The sequence below is a fragment of the Diabrotica virgifera genome, chromosome 7 (genome assembly GCF_917563875.1).
Source record: "Diabrotica virgifera virgifera chromosome 7, PGI_DIABVI_V3a".
NCBI classification, from domain to species: Eukaryota; Metazoa; Arthropoda; class Insecta; order Coleoptera; family Chrysomelidae; genus Diabrotica; species Diabrotica virgifera.
Genome location: NC_065449.1, coordinates 4,787,852 through 4,809,945, shown reverse-complemented (window position 1 = coordinate 4,809,945; position 22,094 = coordinate 4,787,852). Strand labels below are relative to the sequence as shown.

At 32.6% G+C, this 22,094-nt stretch overlaps 1 protein-coding gene across 1 annotated transcript in view; it reads right to left on the bottom strand.

Moving 5' to 3' along the window:
* The window catches only part of LOC114338162 (potassium voltage-gated channel protein Shaw), a 99,970-nt gene that overhangs the window by 42,963 nt on the left and 34,913 nt on the right, over nucleotides 1-22,094 (bottom strand). Inside the window, exons 3-5 of the mRNA XM_050656015.1 lie at nucleotides 18,992-19,186; nucleotides 6,462-6,685; nucleotides 1,437-1,962 (exon numbers count right to left, since the gene is read on the bottom strand). Coding sequence (XP_050511972.1) covers nucleotides 1,437-1,962; nucleotides 6,462-6,685; nucleotides 18,992-19,186 — 945 coding nt within the window. The remainder of the gene's footprint in view (nucleotides 1-1,436; nucleotides 1,963-6,461; nucleotides 6,686-18,991; nucleotides 19,187-22,094) is intronic.

The following is a 22,094-nucleotide window of genomic DNA, read 5'->3' as shown; positions in this document are numbered from 1 at the left end:
TAGACAGATGATCTGAAACGAACTGCCGGGAAAAATTGGCTACAAGTAGAGTACAACAAAAAACAATGGAAAGGAAGACTTGAAGAGGCTTATGTTCAGATGTGGACGTAAATGGCTAGACGAAAAAGAAGAAGAAGATGTCAAAAAATGCACAATAGCTACCTCTTAAAACTCACCAAATTTCTTTTGCATATCTCAACCAGTTTTAGAGCAATAAATAAATCATAATTTTGTAAGAAAAATTTCAACATTCCGTATCTCGGAAACGAAGCATTTGCGGACATATATTTATAAAGCAAACTGTGAGAAAAAAAAACACAATTTTATTCGTACAAGGGCTAGACAAATTTACCTGTTTAGCAACAATATTATTACAGCGATATTGATAAAGAAGGTTATAAGGTTCATTATAACATATTGAAAAAATTAGATAAATCGGATAACAGGTTTAACAAATTCGAGACATCCAAAATCACCAAATTTTTAAGTGGGGCGATTTATATGCACACAAGTTTATATTATGCACATATTTGCTGTGTTTTCTGTTGCATATATTCCAGTATCTAATAATAGTCTAAGAGCTAGAGCCGAAAAATCATCGTGATAAGTAATATGGAGTTTGGCATGTGAAATGTGTCTATTGTATATTGATAATTATGACCCCTTTCAAGCTGACACCTCAGTGGATACAGGAATTAGCAATACTATGTTATAATACGATGTTACTAAAATATTATTTTGATACTATTTCGATATTATAAATTTAGCAAAAGTGTATTCGAATATGTCAAATGTACCCATTATTGGACACACCCAGTTTCTGGAAATATTCAGTTTATATTGATAGAAAAAATTCAACTAAATATCGAAATAATATAAAAATAATATTTTACCAACATACAATTAATTATATATGTTCTTTTTATCATCGGTAACTTCACGCATATGCTCTTAAATAGACAAATTTTTGATCTTTAATAACTCAAAAAGTATTGATTTATTTTAATAAAATGATATAACAAATTTTACTCAAAAATTTGTCCCTCTATCGATTTGTGGGGTTATTTTTAATAAAATAGTTTTCACCCGCGGGAAGGGGTGGTATTCACCACCAGGGTAAAAGTGCAAGTTGGCACCAAATCAGTTTTGTTTCTTGAGGTATGCTCTAACTAGTCACCAATTTTCATGCAAATCGATGGATGTTTAACAAAATAGGAGGTGAAAACCTTTAATGACTGCACTAACTTTCCCCTTTCATCCCTTATTGCTACTTCCTGTATCCACTGAGGTGTCAGCCTGAAAGGGGTCATAATTATCAATATACAATTGACACATTTCACAGGAAAAACTCCATATTACTTATGACGATGATTTTTCGGCTCTAGCTCTCCGTCTATAATAATGACAGTTAAGCAATAAATAACCTTAAAACTTACCTGCGTATGACTGTAGTACATCGCAAAATTGGAGACTATGACTGGCACGGGTAAGGCTATCGTCAGTACACCCGCTAAAGCACATAAAGCACCCACGAACATTCCAATATAAGTCTTAGGCACCATATCCCCATAACCCACAGTGGTCATGGTCACCAGAGCCCACCACAAACCCAGTGGTATGCTCTTAAAGTCGTTATCGGGATTTGTTTGAATCCTTTCCGCGTAGTACACTAAACTCGCGAAAATAACTATACCTAGAACGAGGAAAAACACCAGTAAAGTGAGTTCTTTCGCCGATGCTCTGAATGTCTGAATCAGAATTTTCAGGCCGGAAGAATGGCGAGTGAGCTTGAATAACCTCATTATGCGGATGATGGAGAAGAATTCCATGATGTCCGCATTGTCCACGTGAGAGGCGAACTTTCTGAGCAACAAGTCGATGTAAAAGCTGGCCGTGGCTATGTAATCGATTATGTTGACGGATGAGTTGATGAATTCGCATTTGTTCGGGCTTGCAATAAACCTGTAGGATTATATTGTATTATTACATAATTACAGTTTATCATACCATTTTATAAGTTAATATAAATGTCTATTTAACTTGTTTACAATAATTTATATACTAATAAAAAGTTAAATATTTTGACCATAAAAAGTGAAAATTATACGTTTGAGAATTACTTGTAAAGAACATAAATTAAAAACCATGTAACACATTGTTATTTTTGTGTATAAGGTTGATTCCATTTCAAATCACTTAATTTTGGAGCAAACAAAATTTTGGATCTCCGATTTGTCTGAAAATTGGTATACAGCTTCTGCGGGACGTAAAAATAAGATATTTAAGGTCAAAAAATATTCTTCTTTTTTTCTCAAAATGTTATTTTATGCGATTTTACAGTGATTTAGTGTTTATTTAAAAAATTTGCATTTTCTATCGTAAAGTATCGATGGAAAATATAATATTTTAATAGAAGGGACGCAAATATTTGCCAAACTCAATAATTGGCAGTACTAAAAATACATTCCACGCAGCCTATCCAAATCCTGCATTTCATGCTGGACCGAAGAATGTAAAGCCCTGTATGATCATTACGAGTCAACCAGACAACCAGACGTAGGTAAACAACTTTTAGAGTCTCTGAATTCAGCAAGAACCACCAGATAAAGGAAACTCTCGAAAACCTTAACTTCACGCAACGCAGTGGTACTGCCTGGACCCTACTCAGAAAACTGGACACAAGCCCTAAGATCCCGACAACTAAGTCTGAATCACTAATCCCAGAGGTTATAGCGAAACACATTGGCCAGCTCTTCAAACAAGGCATAGAAGAAGTTCATATATAAGAAGTACGATATCAGCTCAAAAATAATAAATTTGTACATCAGAAAAGCCGGCTAACCGTGAGGCAAATATAGTCCAACTAATGAAGCTTAAAATAGGACAAAACCTCGCAATTTTTACAGAATGGATCGATTTGCTTGAAAATTGATGAATAAGTAGAGGGTAGTCCAAGGATCAAAATCTATATCATGCCGAAAGGCGCTTTTACCATGGGGGTGGTTTCCACCCCATCTCGGCGGTGGAAATTTTTTATTATACTTTAATTGCAAAAGTTGGTAAAAGCATTAATTCTAAGCAAAAAAAGTTCTACACATTTTTTCGATAAAATTAATAGTTTTCGATTTATTCGCTATCGAAAATGTTAGCTTTAAATCGAAAAAATCAATGTTTTTAATCAGTTTTCTGCTAATAACTCAAAAAGTATTCGTTTTATCAAAACAACTTTGCTTAACAGAAATGTACTTTTTGAAAAATAAACAAAACCGTATTTTCTGATTTTCTTTATGATCAACAGTAATTGAGCTTAATCGATCTTTATGATATGTTAGCTCTTCTTCGTCAAATACTAAATATTGCAATTTCAAATTCATAAGACGGGAAAATTGTGCATTTTTCGAAGATAACTTCTTCAAACTAATTGAAAGTATTTAAAAATATTTATCTCCAGAAATAAAAAAATCTTTAGCTCAAAAATTAAGTGACTTTTAATAAAAAGAATGCCAGTCCCTATTTTTTTCAGTGAAAAAGTGATAGGAAACGACCCCATAATCAACACCCTAATTAAAATTAGCCATTGACCTTACTTGGTCTTCTTTATTTATGTATTATGAATAGGTTCTAGAAGTTTCATCGGCTTAGAATGATTAGTTTAAAAAAATGGATTTAAAAGCGAATAACGAGTTTTTGTAGTTTGGGAAAAAATACCTTTTTCTTCAAAGTAGAAAGATTGACATCAGAGACACGAAAAAATATTTAAATATGAGATTGTAGTTAATTTAATTGCCAAGAACTTGGTTTGAAAAAATTTTTCTACGGCAAAAATTGAGTGAGCTATTGACAACTTGTAATAACATGCAAAAACCACCTTTACGAGCTCTTTCAATGTCACCTCTTTTTGTGACTGAGGATTTTAAAAGGATTTAATATTAATAGCCTTATAGACTTTGTAAAAACCTACAAAATTCTTTTTTTACCAAACTTTCTAAGATAATATATGATTTGAAAAAAAAAAAGGAGAAATCCAAATTGAAGCATAATAATGTAAGTTAGCGGTGTTTTTAGTCATTGGCCTTATGCATTCTTCTTTATTTATGTATTATTAATAGATTCTAGAAGTTTGACTGGCTTAAAATGATTAGTTTTTAAAAAATTGGAGTTTAAAGCCAATAACGAATTTTTGTAATTTGGTAAAAAATGCCATTCTCTTCAGAATAGAAATATTAACATGAGAGATACCTACGAAAAAATGTTTCAATATGAAATTGTAGGTTATTTCATTTCTAAGAACTTGGCTTGAAAAAATTTTTTTACGGCAAAATTGAGTGAATCGTAAATGAGTATACCATCGAAAAACATTGATTTTTTAGATATAAAACTACCACTTTCGATAGCGAATAAATCGAAAACTATTAATTTTATCAAAAAAATGTACAGAACGTTTTTTGCTAAAAAGAATGTTTTTATCAACTTTTGCAGTCAAAATATAATAAAAAATTTCCACCCCCTAGATGGGGTAGCAATCACCCTTATGGTAAAAGCGCCTTTCGGCATTATATAGATTTTAATCCTTAGTATATCCACTAATTATTCTCGAATTTTTAAGCAAATCGATCCATTCTGTAAAAATTGCGAGGTGAAAAGCTTTGGTTCCTGGACTAATAGAGACCAAGGAACTTTTCAATGCACTGAACTTAATTAAGTGTCGTAAATCTGCAGGAGTTGACAAAATATTTCCCGAATTCATAAAACACATAGGGAAAGGCACTTCACTACCAAAGAGTTACAAACCAATCGCTCTTTTAAATGTCTAATGTCTGTGCTATAAGATTTTTGAGAGGATAATCTACACGAGACTTTTACAATCTGTCAGTGGAAAGATTCCCGTAGAACAAGCTGGATTAATGCCAGGAAGGAACTGCACTGCAGTGATCAAGATCTTTCTCCAATAACTTTTATTGAAAAAAGCTTTCAATAGAAAATCAAAACGACAGTAGCTTTCATTGATCGGATTTTCGCTTAGGACACGGTGGGGAAAGACGACCTACTACCTAAATGGTACCAGATGGTACAGTTTATGTACTAGGACCTTCTGGTCAGTGAATAGAAGGAAATAAGCAGCCGCTGACAAAATAGTAGATGGGCAAATGAACATTAGGCAACAGCTTTTATATTAGCACTTCAATCCATCCTTCACTTCATTTGGAGATCCTCCAAAACATCCCAAAAGATGCACAATAGAGGTATGAAATCATAATTTCGGTAGTAGAACTAAGATATAACAGGAAATAGTCGAAACAAATCTGTGCAAGAATATAGAGCGGAGGTAGAAAAAATGGCACGACTTGCTTGACCCGAACCCCGGAAAAATTTGAAACACTTGTAACCGTAATAGTCCTGTCGCCAGGGGGGGTACAACGGCCTCCTGTATTCAGATGGACTTACCCAAGTTTTTTTTATGTATTTTGACCCGTAGAATACGAATGTTTTGGGTAACAGTCGATCCGGATGTCGATAAGATTGTTATAAACAAAGAACTTGAGGAATTACATAACAGCGATTTCTCGCAAAACAAAACATTTTTTTGTATTTTTTGGGCCATTCTAACCAAAAAATGTTCCTAGAAATTTTTTCGGAGGATACATAGTTTTTAGGAAAAACTCGAAACTTTTTCGTTTAGGAAAAAATCGAAACATTACAATTTTTGAAGCCGAATAAGTTTTGATTAAAAAATAAAATAGAAATTCTGCTTACCGCATTTGAAAGTTCAAGTCAAATTACATCGGTTTTAATTATTTGCATTGCTAAAAATGTATTATTTTATTGTTAAATAAAGCTATAAACACCTAGTGCTTGAGTGATGTTTTCAATGATTTCTCATTTAAAATCGAACGAGTAGCTAGAGTAGGTACAAGTGCAAGCGAGTCTATTTCTACGTAGCATGCATTAAAACGCATGTATTAGGCGCGGGAAACACTATGTGTTTATAGCTTTTTTTAACAATCAAAAAATAAATTTTTAGCAATACAAATATTCAAAACGTGTATAATTTGACTTAAACTTTCAAATGCGGTAAGAATAATTGCCATTTTATTTTTTAATCAAAAGTTATTTGGGTTAAAAAATTGCAATTTTTCGATTTTTTGAAAGTTCAACCGCGTTTATCTCGAAAACTATGCATCTTACGAAAAAACTTGTAGGAACATTTTTTGGTTAGAATGGCCCAAAAAATAGAAAAAAATGGTTTGTTTTGCGAGAAATCGCTGTTATGTAATTCCTCAACTTCTTTGTTTATAACAATCTAATCGACATCCGGATCAACTGTTACCCAAAAAATTCGTGTTCTACGGACCGAAATACATAAGAAAAACTTGGGTAAGTCCATCTGTATACAGGAGGCGGTTGTACCCCCCCTGGCGACAGGACTATAAATAATGTTTATTAAATTTCATATGACTTACCTAATAAGGATCTCAAAAGTAAACCAAGCATTGCAGATACATTCGATGTAGAAGAAGGCTATATGAGCGTCTGTGTCGATTTTGTCAAAATAATAGTCTGTTCCATTTCCGGGTGTCCTTACTCCTATAAGCTTAAGCGATGGTACTTTCATATCTGGATGTGTTTTTAAACAAAACGAAAGAATTGATACGCATATGAAGAATACTGACAACACACCAATTACCTAAAAATAAAATAGAGTATTACTTTTAATACTATATTATATATACACCGTTATTAGGTGTCAACGCCCTTCGGTAGGGATCCATGGAGGAGTATCACCAAGCCGCAAGCCCTTATCACTTGCCGTACCGCTCCTGCATAGGCCGATCAGACCCCAGTTTATTCCAGGCTAAGTCGTAGATACTATTGAATTTTATACTACGACGTTGGCCTTTTTATTAATTTAAAATGACCTGGCTGAGGTTGGAACCTCGATCGCAAATTCACTAAACCTGCCGATCGACTGCGCCTCAGCCAACTGGGCCGTCTAGACCGACTTTCGACCATTTTCGACCGTTTTTCTCTTCTATGACTTTTGATATGTCTCTGGTGTTGTAGTCTCTTATGTCTTTTTTGATGTTCTTAGTGAGTTGTTTGTATGGTTCTTTTATTTTCGTTAAATTAGTTCCGTATTTATCTGTTAGTTGCATTCTTTCTTCTAATACAGTTTTCGTGCTTATAGCCCAGTAAATGAACGGGAAATTCGGCGATACCGTGTAATTTTTAGGGGCAACTCCAAATTTCATGAAAATTTGGATTTAGGTTCTACTTACCCTCCACTTCAAAGTTGAAATTGTGCCGTTGGTTGCTTTTACTTGGGGGGTGACAGTCACTCCTTCACGGGGGTGAAAAAACATACGTTCAAGATAAGACAGGAAATGGATAAATTGACTAATTTTAAGCAACTTTTGTTCTATACAGTTTTTTATGTAAGTCAATACTTTTCGAGTTATTTGCCATTGAAAATGTTGATTTTTCGACAAAAAAACTACGTTTTCAGATGGTTTTTCGCAAATAACTCAAAAAGTAAATATTTAATCGAAAAAAATATCCTTAGCAAAAGTGTAGCCTATAAAAAACCCAAAAAAATGATGTATCAGTAAAGTCTATCAATCAAATAAAAACAAAGTTGTAGCTCATGAAAAATACGGTCTTATTCGTCTAATTCCAAATCGAATATTTCAAGGTGAAATCACCGAAAAATTAAGCACTTTTCGGGAAAAACCCATTTAAACTTTTTTAAAGTGTTTATAAAAAGCTTTGTTTTAATTGTTAACAAAAGTTTTAGCATTAGAAATAAGCGAGTTACGCTCAAATTAAAGTTGGCCCTCTTTTTTTTTTGTAAAAAAATCATGAAAATCTCGCCGTGTTTAGCTCCCCAAATGAAATTAATCGCTAACGTTTTACAAACAATTTATTTACCTATCTATTTTTTATATGATCTGTCAGTCTCACCGGTTTAAAGTGTTTATTTTTGAAAGGGTTATAATTGAGGAAGCTTTAATTGAGAATACACTAATCACGAGTGTATGCAAATTTTGAACAGCCATATCTTAACCAATTTTTTTTCTTACGGAGAAACAAAATGAAACTAGCATATTTATAATAGCAAAACCTACATTTTTATACTCTTTCAGATTTTTCTTATCACTAATACTTTTTAAGTTATTTTGAAGTAATAACCTTTTTTTCGATGCTTTAAAAATGTTAATAAACTTTTCCCGAAAAACGCTTCTTTCTTCGGTGATTTAGCGTTGAATTATTCGATTTGGAATTAGACGAATTAGAACGTATTTTTCATGAGCTACAACTTTGCTTCTACTCAATTTGTAGACTTTACTGGTACACCATTTTTTTCCTTTTTTTAAAGGCTACACTTTTGCTAAAAATATTTTTTTTGATAAAATATTTACTTTTTGAGTTATTTGGGAAAAACTGTCTGAAAACGTAGTTTTTTGAAGTTATACTTCTTTACCGGCGATAGAGGGTGAATTTTTTTATGGTAAAACCTAGCGACCGGGCGCATGCGCATTATAACTTTGTTCTGATTGGATGTTCAAATGACATGTCAAAAATTATTCAATATGGCGGCTGTGGCACAGCTGTAGTTAGATTATTTATGGTTGTTGCGTTTTAAAATTTGTGTGAAAAGAAACAACAAACAAAAGTTAGTTAATAGTTATACTGCCTTTTTAAATAGTTTTCATATACCTGTATTTTTGGAATTTGGACTATTTTGGACAAGGAAAACTCATTCTTATTTGGTAATAAGTTTTTATTATAATCATATTGTAATTATACATTTGGATTAGGTTGAAATACATACATTTATTTTCTCAAGAATGCGGATTTTAGAGAGAAATCCCAAATTAGGTTCGATTTTTATTTTTAAATTATGATTTTTTGTCGTAGATTTATTTATCTAGTAGGTATGTAATGCTTTGATTTACATACTTAATTTGATTACCAACAAAAGTTCTACCAATCTTCATCTAATATATTGTTTTGTTATATTTTTATATTTTCTTCCACAAAATTTAAACTATATATTTTAATTTTCAAAACAACTGTCAAACAGTAAAACGTTCAGTTACCGTATTTTTCCACATGATAAATAATGTGAGATTGGACGAGTTAGTCTACTCTTCGATTACGAATCAAAGCGTCACGAAATTCACGGGTTCAATTCCCGATGCAAGTTTTATTTTTTCATGCATGTTATGATTGTAAGTATATTTGTTATATAATTTTTTTTTTCAGAAAATGCGTATTTAAAATTTTTGCCAACAATTATTATCGTTCAGAAATCATTTTTTCTTTGTGGCATTTTTCAATGTGTTTGTGTGCGTTTTATTGTTTTATTTTTTTTTAATTTTTGGTATTGTCTTAAAAATCACATAATATGTAGTAGAAGTATAACTTCTTACGTGCGTACAAAGTACACACACATTCTTTTTTTGTCGAAAAATCAACATTTTAAATCGCGAATAACTCAAAAAGTATTGAATAACGTAAAAAACTTTATAGAACAAAAGTTTCTTAAAATAAGTCAATTTATCTATTTCCGGCCTTATTTTAAACACGCGTTTTTCACCCCCCGAGAAGGGGTAAATGTCACCCCCCAAGCAAAAGCTACCAACGGAATAAATTCAACTTTGAAGTGGAGGGTAGGTAGAACCAAAATCCAAATTTTCATGCAATTCGGAGTTGCCCCTGGAAATTACACTCCAAAACGGTCATTTATTGGGCGGCTTAGTTTTTCTTCCTCTTTTTGGTTTTTTGGGCAACATTATATACCTGCGTTAAAGTATGGATATATCAGTGCTCGAATTGTAATATGAGGATATCTTTTATCCAAAGCTTTTAAACCTCTAGATTGAGTATATAATAACTCACATTCCCTAATTACGGTCCAATAATGTTGTGAAAGTTCGCTTTGTTCTACCGGGGTTGTTGGGTAAATTGAAAAGTTGGTAGTTTGATTCATTATTCAGTCCTATGGTTATTCATTTAGTTCACGCAAGTAATCGTATATAAACTGAAAACTTGGGAAACTGTGGACCCTAGGGTAGAACTAGTTGCTACTTGCGCAGTGCGTGAATAATTTAGATCATGTGAATATTATTTTCATATGAAATCTACACCGCATTGGTTTTTTATTTTGGAATCAGTTGAACTCCTTATTTTGTATGCTTGATTAGTTGAGTTATAAACTACAAAATAGTATAGGTACTTTCTGCCCCACGAAGACATAAAAATACTTACCTCAAGCCATGAAGACATAAATCCAAAAGAAACAGTTTTTATATTTTGATAAATCTATCAAACTGCCATTTTTTTAAATTTCTATTTGATTTTTTTCTTCATTTTTTTATATGTACGTTATAGTCAATTTTTTTTAAATCCAGCATAGTTTTTTTTTTTTTTTTTTGTTTTTTTATGGCATTGACTTGGGTGTCATTTAGCCAGTCACAACTTTTTTTTTTGTTTTCTGTTCATACATAAGGAAGGCAATGAGGTCCTTAGAGTTCCATAGCAAACTCTTCTACAGCTCTCTACTCAGTTCAAAAGCTGGCCGCTATGGACTGTCCAAGTTGCTCACCACATTTTCCATTATGTATCTTCTTCTTCTTCTTCTTCTTTTTTCATATGTACATAATATACCAAATTATCAGGATTAACAAGTTTAGAGATTAATTTTAGTTTCACAGATAAATTTCATTAAACAATCATATATATTCTTGCTGTTCAGAGACAATAGATAGGATACATTGAAAGGTGAAAAAACATTACATTTTATTAAATCTTGGATTAAATTATATGTGCATGGAATATATTTTGCGCACTCAAAGAAAGTATGATTTAAGTCACCAACCTTCTGACATTCTGTACAAAGATTTGAATCAAAAACTTTAATTCTTGCTAGATGTAGAGGGAAACATGCATGTCCAAACTTCATTCTAATTAATGTTGTTATATATCTTCGAGGTACTACGTAATTTTTAAACCAATATATATTTGGAACAGAAGGTTGAATCAGTGAATACTGAGATTTGGATTGTTTACAAAGATCTCGCCATGATTGACTCCACTGATTTTTAACTCGATGCTTAATAGTGTTAACTAAGTCAGATATGCAAAACTTACGATTATGTGAAGTACCATATTCAATGGCTTTTTTAGCCAACCTATCAACATATTCATTATGCGTTAGTCCTATATGAGCCTTAACCCATAAAAAGTTCACTCTTCTTTTATTTTTATGAATTTCAAAAAGGATTTTCTTAATTAGTAGGATATAAATATTTGAATATCCAGCATAGTTCTCTTGGAACTTATTACATATCAGAATGTAAATCAGAGTTTTTATTTATTACACAACATGTTGTTTTGGTGTAAGGTATTTTAATATGTTTATACATTTTTTTATTTACAAACTCACATCGGCCTATACGCATATTAGCGAAAAAAGAAAAATGTTAACATCCATCCACATTAAAGTTTGTAATAGTATACTGCTTTTAAATAATGAATAATCCTTTTGGCACCGCACTTTAATTCATACTTTTTTAATAATAGAAAATAGTCATCATTTCATGGAATAATGTACTTTTCGTGTTTTCAGTAGTTGGTCTCTTTTATTAATTCAAAATTTTGATGCTTATTGTATCGCCTTGTCAAAGCCTCAGGGATTAACAACATACCGGCTAAATTTCTCAAAATTGTAGGAAGCACACCGGCACCGACAGATAGATTCCATAAACTAATAATATTATATGTGAGGTGTACACAAGAAATTCACAAGAAGGGGGACAAACTCAGCTACAAAAACTATGGAAGCTTAATCTTACTCTGTGTTGGTTTAAGGTGTTTAAATGGATCATAAACCGTAAATTAAGGAACTTCACAGAAAAAAATCATAGAAGAATACCAGACCGGAACAGAATTAGTCACAGGATACTAGAAAACGTCCCTATTGAACAAGCTGGCTTCCGCCCTCATCGAAGATATACGGACCAAGTGTTGTTATTAACAACTTTTATAGAAGTTAGTTTTCAAAAGAAACAAAAGACAGCAACAGTATTCATAGATCTAACAGCAGCATATGATACTGTTTGGATACAGGGATTAATATATAAACCAGTGGTGGCCAAGCTCCTTGATAGCCAGGGCCACTTTTCACAAGTTAAAATTTTTCGCTAGCCGCAATTAAAAACGTATTCAAAAAGTATGTAAAGAAGGTATGTACACACAATGTTTTTTAACAGAACTTTTATTTATTGAAAACAGAAATAAAATTACGAAATATTAAAACTTAATTACATTTGTTTTCCTTATTCTTCTTCTCGTTGTCCTTATGCCCAATAAGAGAGTCGAACTTTTCTATCACCTATCCATCTTTTACCCATTTCTTCCACGCCTTCCGGTCTTCTTCCCACTTTCTTCACCTGTTGCGCTGTTTTCCGTCTCTTGGTTCCGATTTCCTGGATTTGTTCCATCCATCCCTTTCTAGGTCTGCTCCTTCTTCTTTTCCCCTGTCTCCTGGCATCTGTCACCTTCTTTACTAGTCTGTTCTCATTCATTCTAGTTATATGTCCAAACCAATTCAGGTTTCTTTTTTCAATTTTTTTCTCTATTGGTCCTTATCTTAGCATGTTTCTAAGCATGTTTCTTAGCATGTTTTTAATGTTTTCGTTCCTTTCCCTGTCCAACATTTGTTTTCCTACTTTTGGTAATTCTTTAAAATTTGGTGAATAATTTGTGGTAGCACTTCTCAGTAATTCTTTCAGATGCTGGTTAGTAGTTTATACTGATATGAGTGATATGTGTTAGGATTTCACGAATTTTAAAATGGAATTAAATGGTCCATACAAGTACGTTATTTCTAATAATATGGAAATAATTATTCGACAAGCATCCTTTTTAATTTAGAATATGTACAGTGGAACCCCGATAAGTCGGCCCCCGATAACCCGGAAGTCCGGCTAACCGGGACCGATTTTCATCAGACAAAAATTTAACAAATAAACAATTTAACAATTTTATCAAATAAAAATGTATGTAGGCAAAATAATATTTGAGCGATAATGTGTATTTGTGTAATTTGAACTACATATACAATAGTAAAAATGATTCATGCACACGGCGGCAGGCACAGCGACCGTCTTGGCTTATCGGAAAGAACAGGCACCTGTGTGTATTCCTTTTCCTTTATTTATGTCAAACTGTCTTAGCATTGTTTAAAATAGAGGTGACTATTTAAAAATTCTTTTTTAAAATAATGGTCTTAGTCTGTTCTTAAATAACAACATTGTTCCTTGTGACCGTATTGTGTGTAGTACAGTCGTATTAATCAATCACTTCCGTTCTGTAATCGTGCTTCAGATTGTGTTTGCGTGATTTTTGTCTACGTAATGGTAACAAAACGTAAAAATGTTGTACTGACAATGGAAAAGAAACTAGAAACATTAGGTAGGATTGATAGAGGCGAATCTTTAAAATAAATTTATTGCAGCATCATAATATGATATTATGATACCATATTATGGTATCATAATATGATATTATGATACCATATTATGGTGTCGGTACATCTCTATGACTGCGTTTTTTACCAAGAAATGAACAAAACTCTACACTCTATACAACTATACGTAATTTAGATGTGTACTGTGCATATGTGTTTCATGTTTTTGTAATTATAATGGAGGTTATTTATTAATTTTTACCATATTCTCCGGCTAACCCGGATTTTCGATAACCCGGATCGGCCGCGGTCCCGATTAATCCGAGTTATCGAGGTTCCACTGTACTTCGATTTTGGTACAAATTTACAAAATTCGGTAATGGGCGTCGACTTGTAGTTTTATTTTCGAGCTTAATCTTCTTGCGTCTCTATTAATATTAATTTCCAGATGTTGTTTGGGTCATATTATGGTAATAAAAAATTCACCTTTTGAACCATGTTTATTTCAAATTAATTCAGAAAAAATGAAGAGACGATTTAAAATATTTGAAGTCTTGAAATAAATTTTGGACTTCGACTTCGGTCAATATTCCTTCTGGCTTTTTTATTTACTCGTTTTTCTAGTTTAATATTGCAACAAATTTTTTAAGTCGAGTAAAATGACTCAATATACAAATCGGTCTGGAGTGGTGAATTTTTTGTCGCGCCACTCTTAATATTTTTTCGCGCAGTTTTCGATTTGTCATATCACTCTTAGCTTGGATGGAAATGGAAGTTGTTATAAAGTTGCAATTGGTCTTTCATATTTTTTATTGTCAGTAATTTAAAAAACATTCTGAAACACACATGGAACGATAATAATTTTTTTAAATAATAACACAAAATTGAAAAGGATCTCGGGTACATTTATCGAGAGCCACAAGTAATTCTTCAAAGAGCCGCATGTGGCTCGCGAGCCACAGTTTGGCCACCCCTTATATAAACTGTCCCGTATTATCCCCTGCAGAGAGATAATTAACCTCATTGACAACATGCTGACAAACATATCCTTCCAGATTATAATGGGAAAGGAGACGAGTAGACAGATGAAACTTAACAACGGCCTTTCACAGGGTGCTCTCCTTGGCCCTTTACTTTTCAGCCTCTATATTGATGACATGCCTGAAACCAAATCTCGGAAGTTTGGATATGCTGACGACTGGACCCTTGCACCAAGCCACCAATCTTTAGAAACTACAGAAATCACTCTCACACGAATGACCTATCCATCCTCAGCGAATACCTTAAGAAATGGAGACTACAACCAAGTACTACAAAAACTGAAGTATCAGCTTTTTATCTCAACAACAAGCTGACCAACAGAGGATTGCGAGGGTATTTTAATAACAAGCTGTTAAAACACAATAAATACCCGAAATACCTTGGGGTTACTCTAGACAGAACGCTCACATTCAGAGAACACCTATGCCATTCAATGCCATAGGTCATAACTGGTAAAATTCAAAATGTATAAAACTTTCATAGAGCCAATAGTAACTTATGACATAGAAACATGGATCATGATACAAAAGACTATTCATACTATTGAAATAAAGATATTACGGAGGATATTTGAACCCTCATGCGACAATGGTATATGGAGAATACTGTTTAACCATGAGTTATACCAACATAACAAAGATCCCTCTACAGCAAATTATGCAAAAATACAAATATTCCGCTGGGCAGGTTACCTTATAAGAATGGATACTGACACGACACCTAGTAGAACGCTTAGCGGAATTATGTTGGGACGTCGTTCAGTAGCAAGAGCAAGGAAGAGGTGGATAGACGAAGTGAGAACCGATTCTTAAAATATATTCTTCTTCTTCTTCTTCTTCTTCTTCTTCTTCTTCTTCTTCTTCTTCTTCTTCTTCTTCTTCTTCTTCCTCTTCTTCTTCTTCTTCTTCTTCTTCTTCTTCTTCTTCTTCTTCTTCTTCTTCTCTTCCTCTTTTGTATAGGCAGTATTGCCTGTTTTTGTTCAACGGCGCCTTTCATTCTGCCCCTAAGTTTTTCCTTGGGCGTCCTATACTTCTCCTGCCTAACGGTGACTTCTGCCTGGCTATTCTTACTATCCTTGATTCAGACATCCTACTTATGTGCTTATTCCACTCTTCTTTTCTGTTCTTTACCTAGGTATTTATATTGTCTATCCCACATATGCGTCTGATTTCCTCACTTCTTAACCCTATCCTGTAGTCCTTTTCCAGTAATTCTTCTTAAGATCTTTACTTCGTTGGTTTCCAGATGTCTTCGTGTTTTGCTTGTAAAAACATATTGAGGGTGGATAACTGGAGGAGAGCTAGCAGCCGAGGATAGAGTAGGGATGGGAAAAACCTACCGGTTTTAAGCTAAAACCGGTTTTTTTACTTCGCAATAACCGGTTTTACCAGTTGTTTTTTGTCCCGGTTATAACCGGTTTTTTCTTTTTAAAGTAAAAACCGGTTATTAGGTTTTTACGGTGATTAGGATTAGGTTAGGTATTATTTTGGACCTTAATCATAATTATTATTCTCAAGTAATTATTCCAAACAAATTCATAATTCAAATTTTATTTTATAAATACAGAAGTAAACTCACATCAGCCAGAAACAATTAAGTTTTATTATAATATTTCGTTGAAAAGGTATTTGTAATCATAATATTTTTATAAGAAGTAATCTGGTTGAAGTAGACGCAAACATCATCTATTTTTGACACTTGACTCTTGACATTGAAAGTGGGTGAATGGCTTTTTCTGATTACCAAAAATAATGTTCTGACTATGAATATCGAATTACCGATTACGAATAAGAAATCTCCAAGCATTTCCCTACGTTTTCAAAACTATACACCCATACAGGAAGTATTAAATGAGTTAAAATATACCTATTATACAAATATACAAACGTGTTAAAGAAAAACATGATACATTTTTTTTTGATGGTAGTAAAAATAAAAGATAAATTGCAATATCCAATTTATTTTCAAGTAAAATATTTATGTTGATATTATTTTTTAAATGCCATTTGAAAGAGTCTGGGAAATTTTTTATAAGTTGAAATGGTTGGGTTAAATTGTATATTATTGCAATATTTATATACAGAGAGAGTCTGTAAAGTGGAATAAATTCAATATCTCAAATACTAATTGTTTTTTTGGAAAATGCTCAGACCCGTCGATTAGTATTTCAAATTGTCCTTTTTGACATTCAATAAAAATGTATACAGGGTGTCCCAATTTAGAGATATGACGTCATCGTCGATTTTCTTAAATGGCAACACTGTCATTTTGATAGCTAATTTGATAGGGTTTGTGAAGTTATACATAACTGCAAAATATCAAATTTTTATTCTCTACCATTTACAAGATAATAGAAAATAACAAAGTTATATCTGTAATTTGGAATATATTCAATAATTAAAATACTAACTGTTTTTTTGAAAAATGCTCCGACCCGTCGATTAGTATATCAAATTGTCCTTTTTGACATATAATAATAATGTATACAGGGTGTCCCAATTTAGAGATATGACGTCATCGTTGATTTTCTTAAATGGCAACACTGTCATTTTGATAGCTATTTTGATAGGGTGTGTAAAGTTATACACAACTGCAAAATTTCAAATTTGTATTCTCTACGATTTAGATGATAATAAAAAATAACAAAGTTATGAAAAAGAAGTAATCAACTAATAATTGAATTTAATTATTTCAATAAATTAAGCAAAAACTCATAATGTTGCCCTCAATTATTGTCAAATTGTCAATGGGCAACGTTATGAGCATTTGCTTAATTGAAATAAATAAATTCAATTATTATTTGATTACTTCTTGTTCTTCATAACTTTGTTATTTTTTATTATCTTGTAAATGGTAGGGAATAAAATTTTGAATTTTTTCAGATGTGTATAACTTTACACACGCTATCAAAATAGCTATCAAAATGATAGTGTTGCCATTTAAGAAAATCAACGATGACGTCATATCTCTAAATTGGGACACCCTGTATACATTATTATTATATGTCAAAAATGACAATTTGATATACTAATCGACGGGTCGGAGCATTTTTCAAAAAAACAGTTAGTATTTTAATTATTGAATATATTCCAAATTACAGATATAACTTTGTTATTTTCTATTATCTTGTAAATGGTAGAGAATAAAAATTTGATATTTTGCAGTTATGTATAACTTTACAAACCCTATCAAATTAGCTATCAAAATGACAGTGTTGCCATTTAAGAAAATCGACGATGACGTCATATCTCTAAATTGGGACACCCTGTATACATTTTTATTGAATGTCAAAAAGGACAATTTGAAATACTAATCGACGGGTCTGAGCATTTTCCAAAAAAACAATTAGTATTTGAGATATTGAATTTATTCCACTTTACAGACTCTCTCTGTATATTAATCTTTTGCTATATTATATTTAATAATAATCAATAACTATATAATAATAATAAAATAATAAATAAATATAATAATTAATAGAATAAAATGGTTTAATTAAAAATTGTGTTATATTTATATTGATATTGATGTTCTTTCGATAGTACTAATTTTGATCATATTAATATCGAGTATCAAGTCGAGTGGAGTATCATAAACTAAAGTGCATTGTAAATGTAATAGGTCTGGATCCCGCATATGAAAAAAAAGTTTATTAATAGCAAGCTGAAAATTTGTTAACAGCTTAAGGGTGTCTAGTCGGACAAACTTTGATATATGGGAACACTGGAACAGGAGCAGTTTTAATTGTGGAACAGGTTAAAAATTTGGAACGGTCAGACCACGAAAACGGCACATGTATTTTGTCCGACAGAACAGACTTAAACTCTCCGAACAGAGATTAAACTCTCATGCAAAAATCAGACTGCTATTTATCACCAAATGGGTGTTTTAATGAGTGGAACATGTAAAATATGTCAAATGACAGGAATTATAACAGGTGATATATAGCAGTCTGATGTTTACATGAGAGTTTAATCTCTGTTCGGAGAGTTTAAGTCTATTCTGTCGGACAAAATAAATGTGCCGTTTTCGTAGTCTGACCGTTCCAAATTTTTAAGCTGTTCCACAATTAAAACTGCCCCTATCCCAGTGTTCCCATATATCAAAGTTTGTCCGACTAGACACCCTTAAGCTATTAACAAATTTTCAGCTTGCTATTAATCAACTTTTTTTTCATACGCGGGATCCAGACCTATAACATTGTAACCTATTGGATGAAAAAAAACCGAAAGCCTGTTTTTGGACAAACATTTTTTTTTGGCCGGTTATAACAGCCAGGTTAAACCGTAAGCAATAAAAACCGGTATAACCGTAAACCGGTGTTTTGTCAAAACATCCCTAGGAGAAGCCAGGACCCGACTTGGACTGTAGTAGCACCACAGGGAAGAGAGAAAGTATCGCCTTGTTGCCAAATTAATCAAAATTATTTTTGTGTTGTTCTAATTCTAAATTATAAATATATTTATTAATTTAACTTACTTTTGCCGCTGTCGATGAATATGGTTCGTCAAACAGCGACCAAATTTTCGGTTTGATCAATTGCCACCACGAGAGTGTCCCTCTAAAATAGTCTTCTTCGAAACCAAACTTTCGAGCTATTTCCTCGTCACTAGGTTTTTCTGTATCTAAATCTAACCTATCTAAAACGGCTAAAGTCTCCTGCGTATCCCTGTGCTGTAACAAAAGGCTTAATTAGTACAAAAATATGTGTAAAATACAAGTTGATCTTTTTATTGCTCCGTTCAGTGTTATTTTCAAAATCTTCTAAACAGGAATTCCTACTTCCATATTGATAGTTTCTGTATTTCTGTTATACAGGGTGAGTGGGAAGGAACGCGCCAAACTTTAAGACTGTATAATATACGTTAAAATAATCAAAAATAACTCATATGTTGGTATTCGATGTTCATTTGTTTCCGAGATACAGGGTGTTAAAATTTATATTACAAACTGACGATTTATTTATTGCTCGAAAACCGGTTGAGGTGTGCAAATGAAATTTCGTGTGTTTTAGGACATAGTTATTGCGCATGTTTTGACATAAAATTCAGAATTTTATATTTGCCATTGGCGCGCGTACGGGTAATAGTCTGAAATTTTTTGAAGATAAAAATGGTACGCCACTGAAATATTTTAAATTAAAAATCTTTCTTGAATTCCTCGTTCAATTTGTGACAAAAAATCTATCTTCACTTTTTTTCATGCGATGCTTAGTTTTCATGCAAAAAATAAAACATCTTAACGCTTACAAAGTTTTCGTTAAAGTTTCTATATGAATGTGTAGAAACTTATTTCGAATACCTACTTTGTAAGCGTTAAGATGTTTTATTTTTTACATGAAAACGAAACGTTGTATGAACAAACATGAAGATAGATGGTTTGTTAGAAATTGAACAGGGAATTCAAAAATAATTTATAATTTGAAATATCTCAGTGGCGTACTATTTTTTTTCTTTAAAAAATTTCAGACCCTTATCCGTACGCGCGCCAATGGTGAATATAAAATTCTTAATTGTGTGTCAAAATATTTTTTCCATAATCATCACTATGATGATGATTACTACAATTACATTCTGGTCATAATTGACCAATGAGCAATACCCCATAGCGTCTCTTATCTAATCCAACAAGATAGTGCACTATTCTAGCATACACAGTAACGCGCACAAGCACTATGCTCTGCTTTTCACTATCACCTATCACTTAAACTAGTTCAAAAGGCTTTGTCCTCTTCAGTCTTCTAATTTGTCCTGTGGTATCGAGGAGCTGGATTGCCTTAATATTCTCGTGCATATGAAGTCATTGCTCGTGACTTCCTGCCATCTTCTTGATGATTATATCCACATTTTCCATTCTTAGGTCCTTATGGAGATCACTGTTTGTCACATACCAAGGAGCATCTACAATGCTTCCTAGTATTTTGTTCTAGAATCTTTGTATTACTGTTATATTACTTGGTCTAGTAGACCCCCATAGTGGGCATCCATAAGTCCATACAGGTCTCAATATTTGTTTGTAAACTAGTGACATTATGCATCCACAATGTGGAGTTTCTTCCAATTAGCCAATGCATTTTTTTATATCTTATATTTAGTTCTTCCCTTTTTTTATTAACGTGCACTTTCCAGCCAAATACTGAGCAGTATCTGCATATGGTAATTGGATATTGTTGATTATAACTGGTATATATTGTCTTTTTTGTTGGTGAAATTAACATGGACAGATTTAGCTTCATTCAGCCTGATTCTCCATTTTTGTCTCCATTTATGGATTTTGTTAACTACTATTTGGACCTTGTTGGTCGCCTCTTTACTTGTCGTCCCTACTGCTTGATCAGAATCACCACTTGATCAGAATCACCACTTGTGTCAAAATAAGTGCAATAACTATGTCTTAAAACCCACCAAATTTCATTTGCACACCTCAACCGGTTTTAGAGCAATAGATAAATGGTCAGTTTGTAAGAAAAATTTTAACACCCCATATCTCAGAAACAAATGAAAATCGAATAACAACATAATATGAGTTATTTTTGATTATTTTTACGTATATTATACAGCCTTAAAGTTTGGCGCGTTCCTCCCCACTCACCCTGTACATATATATTCTGTTGTATTTGTATCGTCGGTTATATAGCTTCTGCTACTTCTGACTCGTTCATTGTAATTAGAAGGATGTAATTGCGTATTAAAACATATTTGTTAATTCCAAACAACTTTTCATAATAACAATTTTAATATGGAAAAACAGCTTTAGATTAAATTCGATTCAGGGCCACCGCCATCGGCTGACCAAGGTTTCTGCTTTTCAGCATCTTCAGAGCCGCCTGTGGTGTATCTTGAAGAGAACTGAAACCAAGCTGTCGAAGTATGCATATAAATAAAATATTAAATGCGTACGGACAAGTTAACGACATCTATCTGGACACAGAGAAAATTCTTCATGAGTCGGATTGCAGAATCCTTGGTAACTATCTGTTGCCTGAGCTTTTTACAAATTTATAAAGACACAGGCCGATAAATAACGGATATGGGAGAGCCTAAAACCTACACTCATCACCTTATCACTCACTTATCTAGATAAAAATTCCAACAAAATTCTGCATCCGTAGTTGTCAATATTGTGAAAAATAATAGTATATTACATACCTAGCGGGAAAGTACTCTATTTCAGCCGAGCGGCAAGGTAGTTTACCGAGGTGCGAAGCACCGAGGTAAACTACAGACGCGAGGCTAGAATGAGTTTCCGCGAGGTTTGTATACTATTTTACTCACAATCGGTTAGTAGTTTATGGATTTCTAATACTCAAAATCTACCAATAATAATTTCGTTTCAAATATCTGTATCCATTTTCATTATGTGATACGATTAATGATTTTAAGTAACCTGTGAGATCGTTGCTAGGTAACAAAACAAGTTTGTTGAATCTGACATTTAGGCGATACACGACGCCATTAATTGTACATATAATCAAATTGAAATCTTAAATATCTTAAAGTCTTACTTTAACCGTTAATAGTAATTATAATTCCAATGTAACTATTAATATTTATAATTCCAAATAGTTTTCTTTTTGTTATTG